We start from the raw sequence: 14,618 nt of genomic DNA, 5'->3' as shown, positions 1-14,618 counted from the left end.
AGTAACTTTTTTTTGTTTTTTGTTTATGTTTCAAAATAGTTTCTAGGAACAAAAAAACTTACCAAATGAGTTTTTGTTCTATTTCTACTCTCGGGAACAAAAGAACAGAAATACCTATTTCCAGGATTGTTACCAAATGTAGTCTTAATCTTCTTTGGTATTTCTCCACTTGCAATCTAACCATTGGACAATCTCCAAAGGATCATGTTTCAATCTACCCTTTGGAAAAATTTGTATCAAGAAGTTTGAGTAGTTGTTGAGTGACAAAATCTAAATCTTCATTTAATTCCAGTTGCCCACATAATTAAGTCTTGGTTTTCAAAAGTAGAGGTCTCCCTTTGTAGAAAGTAACTTGTCTCGAAATTGATCACCAATCAATTAAGATGTTTTGCATTACAATTTTAGTTTGCAAAACAATTTTATGATCGAGTCAATCAAGTCTTTCTAAGTGTGGGATTCGAGCCGATCACTAGTTGTTATATACATTTTGAACTTATTTCATCTTTAATATAAAGTCTGAATCTGTTTTACTTGAAAAAGACTCTCCACCATTTAGACTAGTTTGCACAAGATAAACAATGCTATAGGCTTCTCTTTCAAGAGTATTTTCATGAATCAAAAATATTTCAAGATATTTATTAGACTTACAAGACACACATGGTTGCTTTGTTAACTTCAAAATTCATTAGGAATTTTTTCCAACAAACCCAACCCACTAAATATGGGTTAAGGACAAGTTTACTCGTCTCCGTTTGACTGACGCATGAATACTTTTTTATGTTTATGAGGTCTTAAGGTTGTCTTTGAAAGACCCCACATTTTGTTCACAAGAACATATAAAACAAGTATAGAATATAATCTTCGAAAACCATGGCCCAGTAATGATTGAACGAGGGGCATCAAGCGAAAAATCCGACAGAATCAACTACAATCCCATCCGTTTAGCTCTAGGTTTGTGACCACCACAGTGTGACATCCCATCCATGCTCATATGTACTATAGTACAATAAATTGCAATCGAGTCACTAAACTTCAGCCTCGAGTCACCTAATGCGGCTCAAATTGACTTCTTGAATTGACCACCACAAGAGTGGAAGACTCGGCAGTTGCAATTGAAGAGAACATATGCAACTCATCATACCACCAATAAAACAAATCCATCTACAACATCCATGTATTAACCTACTATTACAGTAAAAAATCATCATCTGACCATGAAGATCATGATGTTTATTCCTCTAGGGTTATACCTCCTCCTTCTCGAGGTCCCGATACCGGAAGTGTCGTGACCCTAGAAGTGCTCTGCAACTAACATTTTCGATCCCTTTATTCCCCTCCTCTTCTATATTTCGAAGAACAGAGAGATGGGTATTCTCCCGTTTCTCCGATCGCCATGCTATATGTATGTGTGTTGGCGGTGCGAGTGTGCGATCACGCCGATGTAGCGGAGAAATCAGAGGCCGCGGTGCTCTTCTGGTCGCCGAAGATGCGCTGCCGGAAGTCGGAGACCATGAGCGGGAGGCCCTGGCGGAGCGAGATGCTGGGCTGCCAGCCGAGGAGCTCCTTGGCCTTGGAGATGTCGGGCTTCCTCTTGTGTGGATCATCCGCCGTGTTCGGCCGGAACTCTATTCTTGCATTCGGGTCTATCGTCTCTTGTACCACCTGCACTCAAAGATAACCCGTCGACCAATTCGAAAGTTCATCATTCATGGAAAAATCAATGAAAATGGGCTCCAGGATCAACTTGGGTTGCATATTGGCTAAGAAACTCTAGTTGTGAAGCACGGTCGGGCCCGATCAGACCTGCCCGACTCGAAAAATAATATGTATTTCATGTCCATATAGGTGGGTCTGAGCAACGAACTTAGGCTAGAACAGAAGGGTCGGTCCAGGCTCGCCAGATGATTACCTCTTTAACATGGCAAGGATAGATATCGAAAATTGAATCAAACAACGATTTTGAAGAACAAATTAATAAAGAATAGGTAACTTAAATCTAAGCATACGAATTGATTTTACCTCGGCAAGTTCGAGCATGGTGAATTCGCCAGGATTTCCGAGATTGAATGGACCAACATGTTCGCCTTCCATCAATCTCATTAGACCCTCCACCTGAACACAGAACAGAAAGAGATAGAAGGCCAAGTCTAATGCTAAAACTCCTGCATGATTTAATTCGATTACGGCACATGAAAAAACATGGCTCGTACCAGGTCGGAAACGTACTGGAAGCTCCTGGTTTGCTTCCCGTCGCCGTAAACAGTCAACGGCTCTTTCCTTAAAGCCTGTTCCGATTGCGAATGTCATATTATGATAGGAAATCCAAGTCCTAAATCAAATTTCGCAGTGTGACTGTACTGGTCCAGCACAGCTCTCTGTGCCAGGAGAAAGAGAGACAGTACCTGAGCGACGAAATTGCTCACGACGCGACCATCGTCGAGGCACATACGGGGTCCGTAGGTGTTAAAGATCCGAGCAATTCTCACCTGCATAGAACTTTCGAACTGTTGGTTCGATTCCATGCTTCAACTGCAGTAACTTCTTTGAATGGATTGATTTGCGTACCTCAATTTCTAGACCTCTGTGATAGTCCATGGTCAGGGTCTCCGCTGTGCGCTTCCCCTCGTCGTAACAGCTCCTCACGCCTGCCACCATCCATATTGACAGACTCATTCATGATATGGTGCAGATTGATGGTCAGATAGAAATTGCTGAACCGGACTAGATAGGATCAATCATTTACAGGGTCTATGGTATGAATCTTCCAGCTTTTTCCATTCTTCTGGCATAGTGATCCTATTTCTCGTAATCGATGAATTGGTTCGAGCCTAGTCAATTAACTTCCTGCATCATATCTATGTAGTGGTAACTTATGCACTGTTTGATTTCCACAAACATAGATGCTCACTTAGTTCACGAAGTGGGGGATATCTACAGTTGGACTTTGGATCGGATGCACTAGGCACCTAAACATCGTCCGATGGAGCTCGCATAGACTCCACTAGATCGAACGTTATCTAGATGTTTGATATATCAGATGTGGGATGGTCCACGTTAAAGGTGATCATTGGCGGGACAACGTCCGAAGGCCGGGCCTATTGTATTGCCCAAGATATGAAATTCACATACGAAACCTTGAACCGGACCAGGTCGCCGAAGTTGGGTGGGCCGGGTTTCAAGCATTGCGGGGCATTTAGAGAGAGAGAGAGAGAGAGAGGGACTGACCGATGGGGTTGACGTTGCCCCAGTAGGTCTCGACCTGGGGATGCTGAAGGGGATCGCCGTAAACCTCGCTGGTGCTGGTGAGCAAGAAACGTGCCCCGACCCTCTTCGCCAGCCCCAACATGTTGAGCGTTCCCACCACATTTGTCTTGTGAATCTCGCTTCGAATTAAGGAAAAAAAAAAAAAAAAAGGCCACCAAAACATTGAAAAATCTTAACAACATAGAAAAAAAAAAAAAAAAAAAAAAAAAAAAAAAAAAAACACCCAACTTTCCTTATTCTAGTTCTTGTCGCTTTCGTACTTTCCAAAGAAAATTCAAAGAAGAACTCCTCCAATGGCTTTCCAAACATCACTAACTTAGATATTTCTTAGATCTCATATTCAGACATGTCATGCTGCATTAGGGTTTGCAGTGAACGAAAAAGATGGAATGAAATAATAGCAGCGACGATGGAAGGAGGAGGAGATGGAGATGGAGAAAAAAAGGATATGATGGTCTTGACGGGGTTGAACTTGTAGTGGACGGGGGAGGCCGGGCAGGCGAGGTGGTAGATCTGGTCCACCTCCAGGAGGATGGGCTCGACCACGTCGTGGCGGATGAGCTCGAACCGGGGGTTCCCGAAGTGGTGCGCCACGTTGTCCTTCCGCCCCGTGAAGAAGTTGTCCACCACGATCACGCTGTCCCCGCGCGCGATCAGCCGGTCCACCAGGTGGCTCCCCACGAACCCCGCCCCGCCCGTCACCACGATCCTCAGCCCTTTCCTCTTGAGCCCCAGCGGCACCTTCCCTCCCGCGTTCATGCTGCCTCCTCCGGCGGCGCGGCGCTCCCCCATCGGCAGGCTCATGCCCGTTTCCTCGTGCAGGATGCGGCGGTGGGACAGCTCGGAGGCGGCTGCGACGGCGGAGGCGGCGGCGGCGACGCGACGGATGATGAGCAGCGGCTGCGGCGGAGGAGAATGCTTGGGGAGGACGGCGTAGAAGAAGAGGGTGGCGATGCCGATGCCGACGAAGACGAAGAAGAGGCGGTGCAGCACGGCGGCTACGACCCGGGAGGGAGACGGCGGCGACGGCGACATCGAGGCCGTTTCGGGAGAGAGCGGCGGCGGAGGAGATGGGTGGGGGTGATGGGATTGGTTCCGGCGGGTGAGCTCGGAAGCCATGCCTCTCGTTTCCTTATCTTCAGCTCGTTCTTTTCGTGTGTCTCTGTTTCTGTGTCTCTGTCTGTGTCGACGAGAGAGAGAGAGAGAGAGAGATTTGAGATTTGAATGGTTCAGGAGAGAGAAAGAGGAGTGAGATTCGTGCATGAATTGTAGGCGAAGAGTCGCTCAAGAACGCGAGGAAGGCTGCTTCGTTGGCGCTCTAACGAGAGCCAAGCCAACCAAAGATTACCCAATAAAAAATGACAAATATACACCGTCGATGCCACTTTATTTGCAGTTCACTACTCTGCCAAAAATATATAATATATAATATTAATTGAGGAAATGCCAAACACCCGGCACAAAAGGAAGAAAACCCATTTTTTTATTATTTATTTTTCAACTGTTTATATATAGTTTATATATATATATTTTGGGGGGTCGGGGGTTAGTGGAGGATTGAGAATTTTGACTAGTGAGAGTTTTATGTGGGGGAAGCGACTACGCAACCATTCCGGCTTTTCATGTCGCCACCACATGTGGGGGGTTCCATCTTCGGACCTCATTTGCCCTAATTCCAATCGCTTTTTGTCAGATTCATCGAGCTACACAAAGCTCCAACGTTAGGACTATAATAAGCGCCATCTCTTAATATCTCTTGTTTTGTCTTTATGCAGATCGAGCTATCGTGACACTAGCACACGAGATCTAATGATAAGATAGAGAAGCATTTCATGGATCCAGAGTTTTATCTATTTAAGATGGGCTCTCTGAAGAAGAGGTTAGGGGCACGATATAATTGAATGCTAAGTTCAAGGCTGCATGGAAGGATTCTCTATGTCATCAAAAGGATCTTTTTTAGGCTGTTTTTTTTCCAGTGGCTTTGTTGAGCGTTTCCCTTTCTTTGATTACAGTCCAAATTAGCTGTTCTATTGAGGATTCAACCCTAGGAACTAGCTTGTGCTGAGTGCAAGTTGCATACCAAGACCTTTTCAATATCTCACGCCTTTGCTTTCTTTTGTTGTCCACCCATCATGATGATTTATGACCAGTAATCATGACCCAAAACTGAAAAGAAAAATAATAACAAAAGGAACAATCTGTACCCGGTGAGAATGACTCACTTCACCGCTTAGGAAGTAGTGTCGGAACTCTCTACGATTCCTAATCTAAGAGAAATTTATGACCTTAACCTTGCTTGTGCTGGGCTCACATGTACCAGAATTGCTCAATAATAACTTGGTTGAAAATGGGCAAGTTATCCTTCTTCGAGTGGCCAAGAAGTTCTCTTTCCACGGCGGCAGGTGGACTGGGAACTAGTCATGGCTGCTAGGAAAAGAAATGATGTTGCGCTTGTTAGGTGCGGTCTCTTTTTACCGTTTTTAGCTTTTCTGATGTTGAAATGTCGGCAGATTTTGAAGAATATGGCTTTTAGTGCGCAATGATGGCAGACATGCCACCAATTGTGTGGGATTAAACTAGGAAATTTCATGGTATCTGCATGGGGTGGTCCAAAATAAGCGTAGAAAAATAAACAATCCAACACCGTCTTCCACGATGAACAAAAGAGATTAGGACGGGACTTTAAATATCCCATTGACTTGTCATGAGAACATGTAAAGGGATTGGCTGCAATCATTGCATCCCACCTTGCCCCATGATTCATCCAAATGCCATTGAAGTTTCTCACAACATCTCTGCTCGCTTGATCCAACAAAAGTGACCATTTCCTACCAATTCATTGAAGGACACAACTTGAATCCCTCTACCGACCAATCAGGACCCCGTCGTCGTTGGAGTTGTTTTCTCTACGAAACTTCGGGAGCCCAAAAGGGTAAGGTTGAATTGGCTGAGATAAAGAAGGTAATCGACGTGTATATAAATACGTCGAAAAGTCAACACAGACAATATGACCACGTTGAGTTGCCTTGCGAGTGAAAAATGTCATTCCCCCTCGGTTTGCAAAATTGCTAAATTGTCCCCCAAGCAAAGCGCACGATGCATGGATGCATCGTATCTATCTCTCAAACACCCCGCTTTTTAAGGTTCACAGACAATCACAAACATCACACAAGGATCTTTCCGCCATCCTCAACTTTCCGGAGCATTTGTACAGAATACGGATACTATAATTTGAGATACAATTACATGATCTGCAGAAAATCAAAGTTGCCCTCTGATTTCTGGTTTTCATTCTGGCTCAATTCTGCTCCATCAAGAAAACGTTCATAGAACTATCTTGGCAGGCTGTGTATGCCATTCCACAGATGCTTTCTTCCGAAGAGTAGATGCAGAAGATCTGTTGGAGCAACGGGCTGCATGAAAGGATGGACGTGTTGCCGAGCGGTGACATAAGATTGCAATAGGATGCCCACAAAGAACTAGAACCGCCTGATATCTTTGGGAGGCTTGAAATTGAGAGGGTGAGTTTCTGGGGTAGCAAGCTCATCCTCTTTCCACATTTTTATGGTCTTGTCCGCTTCGCATGACACCAGCCGTGAACCAGTTAAGTCATAGGAGAGAGCATATATTCCAGCTTCGCTCTCCAAGGATCCTGAATGCAACTCACATTAGAATTTTTATATTATTATGCACAATGACTTAGGAAAAACCTCTTGAAATGATGGAAATGTTTGGCACACATACCAGGCTGTACAATCGTATGAGCTTGCTGGAAGTTGTGGCCACTCTTCCAGTCCCAGAACCATAAGCTCCCATTGTCACCTAAAAACCAAAAAAGTTAAGTAAAATTGAGAAGATTTCTGTCAATGCATCAACAAGAGGAAGATGGGAAGAGGTAGGGTGGGAAGAAGGTTTTTTCCCCTCACATTAAGTCGAGATTTATAAGTGCGTCAAAGCTTAGTAAAGGAAGTAGATGCTTGACAACATCTTAAGATCTCAAACACCACCAACCGTTTTTCTGCACTGGACGTATCAAGTTGACACAAAAAGAAAAAGAAAAAAAAGTAAGCCAAGAAACACACCTCCAGTAGCCATCACACCTTCTTCATTGACTGCCATTGTGTTGATTATGGTTTTCTGCTGTGAGCTGTTTTATATAAACATTGCCGATACATTAGACATTGCTTTGAGGAATTGATAGATAGATGAAGTGTAATCTGTACAGAATTAGACTGTCGATGCCACTCTTAAGAATTGAGAAAACTTATTCAAAGCCTCAGGCCTTTAGGCCATGATGTACCCCAACTTAAATTGTGCAAAAATAGCACATATTTAAGGACAATGCAGAACTTCTTTACTACATGAATGTAAAAGGCTGAAACCTTTGTCCCTGAGAAGGCTAAGCACCAGATTAGTCTAGAGAAGTCGCATCAGCACAAAACAACAGGATTCAAGGGTACTCATGGCTAACCTAGCCGTCTCACCACTGTCTGAACTTCTAGAGAGAAGCTTTTATCAAATTTTTTCAAAAAATAGAACACATCTACCATGCAATGTGAAGAAAAAAGTTTCTCAGCATTATCCATTGATTTAATCACATAGGATTTATATGAGCTGACAGAGCACATATTATAGTTCAATCTGCCAATAAGAATAGTCCAATCAATATAACTTCACTTGACATACTCCAATCAATTATCAATCGCGTCCCAAAATCAAACAGAAAAAATATGCATATTGCATAAGATGTGCAAATACCATCATTTTAAATAAAATTAGCAGAGAATTCTTTGGTGCAGTAGAAGAAAGTCTGCAATCTTAAAAGAATTGAAGACAGTACGTAGTATTCATCTAGAGCAATTAGATCACCGAAAAGGCTCAATATCATAGACACCCTTCTTCGCATAAAGATGGTGTGTTTTCGTAGACACGAGAAGAAGTGGTCTCAAACAGAAAGCCCTCAAATAGATGCTAAACAGACAGCCGAGGCTTATTTGACTACTCACAGCATGTTGTGGAGAAATTCCCCTCGAGGAAGCTGGAATTTCTTGATGTTATCAGCTGATGCAGATGCGAAACAGTTCCTGTAATAAGGGAAAGCATAAGACAACATTAAAGACATTAAACAGGTTTGATACAAGTATTAACTAATCTCTTGCAAAATGCTTACTCCTTAGGATGCTGGGCCATTGCTCGCACAGATTTCTTATGGTTAGTGAGAGTTGTCATTGTTTTTCCTGAGGCAGGTTGCAAAGAGACCAAAACACATTGTGCAATGAATATGATGGATCAACAAAAACAGAATCAATACGGAAGGCAATTGCAAAAAACATTATATTACCATGTCTAAGGTCCCAGAACTTGATAGTTGTATCATGGGAGCCAGTTACAACTTGTGGATCCTGAATGTCAATAGTATCAGAAGAAATGTCTGTCGTTTATATAAGCACTATCCAGAGAGCCAAAATTATAAGATATTTCCGTCATATATATAACCATTATCTAGAGATGACTTAGAGAAAAAATAATCACTGCTTCAGAGTATAACGAGTTGAACAACACAGCCAAAATCTGACCATCAAGTTCTCAATTTTGTAAAAAACCTAGAGAAGAAAGAAATAGAGTAAATGGACTGGTCAGTTCAACAAATTGAACTGGAAACCAAGCTTGAGTCTGGTTTGGTTTTCTTAAATACCTCCGGAAAAACCCTCGATTGGACCACAGTTCGACATGTAAAACAGGAGAGATGTCAATATCGTTAAACAGACTTAATTTCTACAAAACAAAAGTGACGTGTCGAGGTTAGGGTTAGGTGTAGACCCCCTCTCTCAAAGAAGTACCACTGTGCTGCTCTCGAGTTAGCTGAGTAAGCATCCTACTAAAAGATGATACAGTGATTTTATCAACTGCTTCTCTCTCTCTCTCTCTCTCTCTCTCTCTCTCAACTTTAAAAATGAATGACGAAGCATGTGGACAGGGGGACCAAACTATTCCCTAAACTCTGAAAACAGCATGTCTCCGTCTAAGCTGAGAGCTAGTTGTGTCATCAATGACAACATCACAAACTGTGAAACAGAAAGAGTTGACCCGTTGCCCAGACCCTCCACTGCTTTTCCCTATGCTCTTGCTCTCTCTCTCTCTCTCTCTCTCTCTCTCTCACTCACACACACACACACACACACACAAAGAGAACCCATCATCACTGCTTTGACAGAAAACCTTATTCTACTTCTTAATTTATCAGAGTTACAACAACATAAATCACCAAGGCTAATTTCTTTGTTCAGTCTAAAAGTAGAAGCATCCATTGAAGTTGAAAGTTAAGAAGTATAAACTCTCGTTAATGTCACCTTATGCCTCATGAGAGATAACTAGTGAGTCACAGAGAACTGCAACCAAGAGACTAATAGTCATGGACTACATGATGCTGAATTCTCCATGCAACATGTTGCAGTGATCACTATATTTAGAGGTCATACACTCAAAAGGAGACAAGCCAGATTGCATCCATAGCAATTTAGCACCTGATTGTCCTCACTTTTCTCTCTACATAGGGTTGCTACGGAAAGGCTTTGCCAAAATATTCTGATGTTAATTGATAATGATAATTAATAATTTGCATACCGTAGGTCGAGCGAAGACCGAACAAACTGTATTATCATGTCCAGAGAGTGCAAAAATTTGCATTTTACTCCGGATGTCCCATACCTGGATATTTTTGTCCGTCAGTAATCAGCTTTTTAAAAAAAAAAATTAATCAAGCCTAAAAAATGCTCCTGTTAAGAATTCCATTTTAATGAGGGAATCACTATTTATTTTCCATACCCGACAGACAGAATCACGTCCTCCAGTGAGCAAAATGTCAATAGTAGGATGAAGAGCCAAGCAGTAAACACCACTAAGATGACCATGATAAGACCGGATAACCTGAAATAGCAGAAAGCATTCTTTATTAAAATGTGTTCAACTAATTGAACACAGCGCTTCACATTTGATGAGGAGATAGATTTACAACCTTATTCTGCTCAAGATCCCAGCATTTAACTTGTTTGTCATCACCAGCAGAGAACATATAAGTATGCTTACTACTCACTGCAAGGCCTGTAATTTGAAGAAGGTATAGAGTTGGAACTGTCAGAATCTGAAAAGTAGCTAGCCAAAACAAGTTCAAACCGCTAATCATTTATTATGTCAAGCACTCACCCCTAATCTGTTCAATATGTCCTGTCAGTGTTAGCTTCAGCCTTCCGCTTGCTAGATCCCATATCTAGGAAAAGAATATCAATATAGAAAGCTTGAATGCGCAGATTTCACAAAAAAAGGGAAGTTGATGAAGAAAGCATATGGTCAACCAGAATGCATGCGACGAAGAGAAAGAGTCAACTTAAGACCCCCTCTGGTTGGGGGCATTTGGAATTCATCTCTGCAATGTCAACGCTCATCTATTTCAAAACTTTAATAGCAATTTCCATCTCAAATTGTACTTTATACAATTAAATCACAGAGATCATGCAATTGGAAATAACATTAGAAATAAGGATATCACTTCAAAAAAGTTTTAGAACAAAATGCTGCCATAGAAAAGAGTGATCAACTTTCTGGCAACTCAATGATTCTAACAATCATCTCGTTCAACTAACCAAAAGAACCATACATAGAAATGTAGATTAGCAAATGGTAGCAACCAAAGAACTAAAAAGTGAGCATCTATGATCAGCAAATTTTACAAACAAAAGAAGACCAGGAATCATCAAAAAGCACAATTGTAAAAGCTTAATACCTTAATTGTCCGATCTGCAGAGCCAGTGCAGAACCATTGATTGCTAGGATCAAATGCAATAGATCTCACCCATCCCAAATGCCCACTTATGACCTGCACATACAAAAAGGAGAAAACAAAACACATAACAATCCAAGTAAGCGAGCAAATAACTGCAGATACGATAACATGGACAAGACACAGCTGTATGATAGTTTCAAATGAATAATTATCACATGACACCATAACTATTACCGAAACAAAACAAGAACTTTCTTCTAGCTTCCAGAAAAATTAGGCCACAATTCTCACCCTGTAGTTCTTCCATGGAGGATGCCACACAGGACGTGGCCACCTGCTTGGAAGTCTTTCCATAATGGCTGAGGTAGACAAATTCCTAAAAACAGAGTGAGAGCATGACGCCAAAGCAAATTAAGTACTTTAGAGCAGAACTTAAGATGACTCAGTGATCCTTGAATGCATGAGTCGAATTATGAGAATCCATAAAACAGCTTTTCAGAAACCATTAAGAAATGTTCTGATGTTACTTCAGTGGATTGCGGAAATAGATGAATGTCAACGTATTAAAAAAGTAACAGTAATATGAAAGTCCTATTTTGACTAAAAATATAGGATACATAGGTATTTGCCCTAGTTTGTCAATGCCTCTGAATAATTACAAAGCATAAGCAACTGATGCATGTAACAGACACTACACCGGCTATGGGTCCAACGATAGGTGATGTAGAACAACTAGTCTTGATGGAGATTAGAATTTCAGAGCATGATTACAATGACCAGCAACTCATGAAGAGTAAATTTCTTTAGGCTCGACAAACAGTAATTCATAAAATCAAACAATTTAAAAATCAAAAACTTGCTAAATTACACAAATGTGATCTCTTAACTACCAAAAGGAAGAATTACCAACACATGTAGACCTTAACCTCTTCTATTCAAGGTTTTGTGTGTTTAAACCAAAAAATATAAATATAAAAAATGTTCTTTTAGATTTAAGGTCTTTCCTATTGAAGAAAAGTTAAATTATGCGACCGATCGCCTTAAAGGGAAAAAAGAAGAAGCAAAAAGACACTCCAACAGACACTAAAATAGAATGCAATACAACATATTTACCTGTCTGATGATCCAGAAGCAGAGATAATAGCAGTGCCTTTTCCATGTAGACCAACATCATTTCTGAGGAAGATGCATGAACATGAGCAACATTATGTCGAATGTTCTACTGAAAAAAGCTTTACAAACAAATTTGAATAAAATCCACAAAGAAAACTACAAAATTAAAAGAGCTGCAACACATCAAAAAAGAAGAAGCTGGAATCAGTAATACCACATACAGTGGCCAAAAATCTGAATGTTTTCTTTTTGATAAGCAATTTGAAAAGCATAAAATGTGTGAGATATCTCCGTGAAGGTATGAGGGTAACTTGATTCTCTTGACCAAGGGATGGTCGTTTGAAAGAGAAGAAGGGTACTAACAATCCTTGAGGTCGTAATGATGGACCAACAGTTAAAGCATTTTGAGACTTTTCCATTGGTGGAATTTTAGAACCTTCTGGACCTGCAAAAGAGAAAGGAGTTTATATCAAACGATGTTTAATTTGGCCAGCCATAGTGAGCATTCTCACGAGTTATAAATCTTCTTCAAATGTCAAAAAAATTCACAAAAAAATTCTCATGACTCATGATTCTTTTTAAATGTAAAAAATATCAAAGGATTCATCACAATTTAATTTAAAACTCAAAGTTCAATAAATGTTCTCATCAAGGAAAACAAAAAGAAGAAGAGAAGTCAAAGCTTCTGTTATTTAACCTACGGAAGAAACATATGTCAATCAGCCCACTAAGGTTTTCTTCTGACCCACAACAACTTAAAAATTTATAAAATTTGTCATACAAATTCCAGACTACAGACCCACATGCATTACAACTACATATACTTTGTGGGTGATTTAGTAAAGCATCAAAGAATCAGTTATAAATAAATTGACACTCAAAGTTCGAAATGCACTCCCCAAGGAAAGCTAGATGACGAAGAAATGTAAAACCTTCTCTTCTTTATAACCAGGGGAAGAAGAAACATATATCAATTAGCAAATTATCGCCTCAGTTCTCTTCTAACTGTCTACAACTTCAGACATATAGGAAGTTTGTAAATAGAATTTGACACTCTTTCTTCCCTCTAGTAAAAACAGCAAAATGGTATCATTCAGAATGACAGCACTGAGGTCTCCCATATACACCGTTATCAACACAAGATTGGTTCACTATGTCTAGTATGCCACTTGACACTGTCTTTTATTCAACAAAAAGAAAAGTCTGCATTTAAAAAGACTGAGGCCAATCAATTGTAACATTAGTTTAACGGGCAACTAAATGCCCTAACTTATAATTGCTCCTTCAACAGATTAAATACGTTAAAAGCCATCAATAATAGGATAACCATCAAAAGAACACAAGTAGTTAGATACCAGGACTCAAGAAGCTAACAACTTTCCAATTATCAAGTTCGAGTGGTGCACGTGTCGATTTCCAGATGTTAATAACAACCCTTCTATGCACATAATGCACACAAAAGCTACACAGTCAGCTACACATTGCGCAGAAAAAAGAAGGCGGACCCATGATTTAGAAAGCAGACAAACATAGCGCACCCGGAAGAGCAAGCGCATTGGAAGCCCCGGCAGCTTGTTGGCCTTGATTCTGCGCGGCGCCGCTCTCCTTCCGCTTTGGAACCTGGTCCTCACTCCCGCTACCTCCACCGTACTCGAAATTAAGCTACAAAGCCGAAACCCGAACGTCGCTCAAAAGGGGCCTCGCTATGATCAACAGCCCCGCAATCAAACGACCAACCAACGCCCCCACAACAAAAAACCGCTTCCCGGCACTCAAGGAAAACGTACTCGCCAGGAGAGAACCACGAGAAGCCACTACTAACCTTGTAGCTGATGCGCATCTTCTTGCTGCACCCAAGAACAAACCTCTGTCAGCCTCGAATTCAACCGCAATTCGATTTAGGGTTTCCGAAAAGGGGAAAGATTCGAGGTCGAAGCGGGAAGGAGGAGATGGGTACCTCTCGGGGTCGGGAGGAGCGATCTGGCCGTGGACGGGGGAGAAGAGGTCGAGGGCGCGCTTGAGGGACTTGAAGCTGAGCTTCTTCAGGGACTGCGGCTCCACCGGCTCCATCTCCAGCGCCGGCGCCAGCATCGACCTGCCTTGCCGCTCCGATCCTCCGGTGGACGGTGGCTTGGAAATGCTTATTAGGGTTTTGGCGGTTCAGCTTTGTGCTGCGTTGCCCCTCTGCACTGTGCTGGAAGCAAAGCAATCGGAGAGGGAGAGATAATAATAATAATAATAATGAATGAATGATGTTAATATGACCTCTTTTTTTTCCCTTCCTAAATGCCTTTTTAAAAGGATTTAGAAATTGAATGAAGATGAACCTATGATTTGAAAAATTATGACAAAATCAAATATTTATGGACTCCATGCCTATTTCTCCCTCTTTTAAAGTTCACCCATTTAATTTTCTCATGGATCTTAATATCCAAAAAATCTAATAGTAAATACTATCTTA

The 14,618-nt window shown here is 41.3% G+C and overlaps 2 protein-coding genes across 2 annotated transcripts; both read right to left on the bottom strand.

The window, feature by feature from the left end:
• Positions 1–885: 885 nt before the first annotated feature.
• On the bottom strand, positions 886–4,606 carry LOC104415154 (UDP-glucuronic acid decarboxylase 4). The gene is made up of 7 exons (XM_010026408.3): positions 3,715–4,606; positions 3,226–3,373; positions 2,566–2,645; positions 2,403–2,486; positions 2,211–2,285; positions 2,020–2,112; positions 886–1,662 (listed from the first exon to the last, which is right to left on the bottom strand). The coding sequence occupies exons 1-7, from the start codon at positions 4,525–4,527 to the stop codon at positions 1,432–1,434; spliced, it is 1,524 nt and encodes a 507-aa protein (XP_010024710.2). The 5' UTR covers positions 4,528–4,606; the 3' UTR covers positions 886–1,431.
• Positions 4,607–6,285: 1,679 nt separating this feature from the next.
• On the bottom strand, positions 6,286–14,374 carry LOC104415153 (protein pleiotropic regulatory locus 1). The gene is made up of 17 exons (XM_010026407.3): positions 14,115–14,374; positions 13,980–14,004; positions 13,696–13,819; positions 12,521–12,602; positions 12,158–12,220; positions 11,336–11,420; positions 11,045–11,137; positions 10,468–10,531; positions 10,280–10,365; positions 10,090–10,191; positions 9,889–9,972; positions 8,606–8,666; positions 8,435–8,501; positions 8,271–8,348; positions 7,347–7,411; positions 7,009–7,086; positions 6,286–6,916 (listed from the first exon to the last, which is right to left on the bottom strand). The coding sequence occupies exons 1-17, from the start codon at positions 14,246–14,248 to the stop codon at positions 6,744–6,746; spliced, it is 1,464 nt and encodes a 487-aa protein (XP_010024709.2). The 5' UTR covers positions 14,249–14,374; the 3' UTR covers positions 6,286–6,743.
• Between the last annotated feature and the right edge of the window lie 244 nt (positions 14,375–14,618).

The sequence above is a fragment of the Eucalyptus grandis genome, chromosome 7, assembly GCF_016545825.1.
Source record: "Eucalyptus grandis isolate ANBG69807.140 chromosome 7, ASM1654582v1, whole genome shotgun sequence".
NCBI classification, from domain to species: Eukaryota; Viridiplantae; Streptophyta; class Magnoliopsida; order Myrtales; family Myrtaceae; genus Eucalyptus; species Eucalyptus grandis.
The sequence above is the reverse complement of the archived record's forward strand: the minus strand, read 5'-3'. Positions and strand labels throughout refer to the sequence as shown.

Bases quoted from the DNA above. Each gene is read 5' to 3' on its own strand.
- LOC104415153 (XM_010026407.3), bottom strand. From the start codon at position 14,248: ATGCTGGCGCCGGCGCTGGAGATGGAGCCGGTGGAGCCGCAGTCCCTG. The intron at 14,005-14,114 runs GTACCCATCTCC...TCTTGGGTGCAG, and splicing joins GCTCCTCCCGACCCCGAGAG to CAAGAAGATGCGCATCAGCT. The intron at 6,917-7,008 runs GTATGTGTGCCA...AGTTGCATTCAG, and splicing joins TCATACGATTGTACAGCCTG to GATCCTTGGAGAGCGAAGCT.
- LOC104415154 (XM_010026408.3), bottom strand. From the start codon at position 4,527: ATGCACGAATCTCACTCCTCTTTCTCTCTCCTGAACCATTCAAATCTC. The intron at 2,286-2,402 runs GTACTGTCTCTC...CAATCGGAACAG, and splicing joins TGAGCAATTTCGTCGCTCAG to GCTTTAAGGAAAGAGCCGTT. The intron at 1,663-2,019 runs GTAAAATCAATT...CTTTGAGTGCAG, and splicing joins CCATGCTCGAACTTGCCGAG to GTGGTACAAGAGACGATAGA.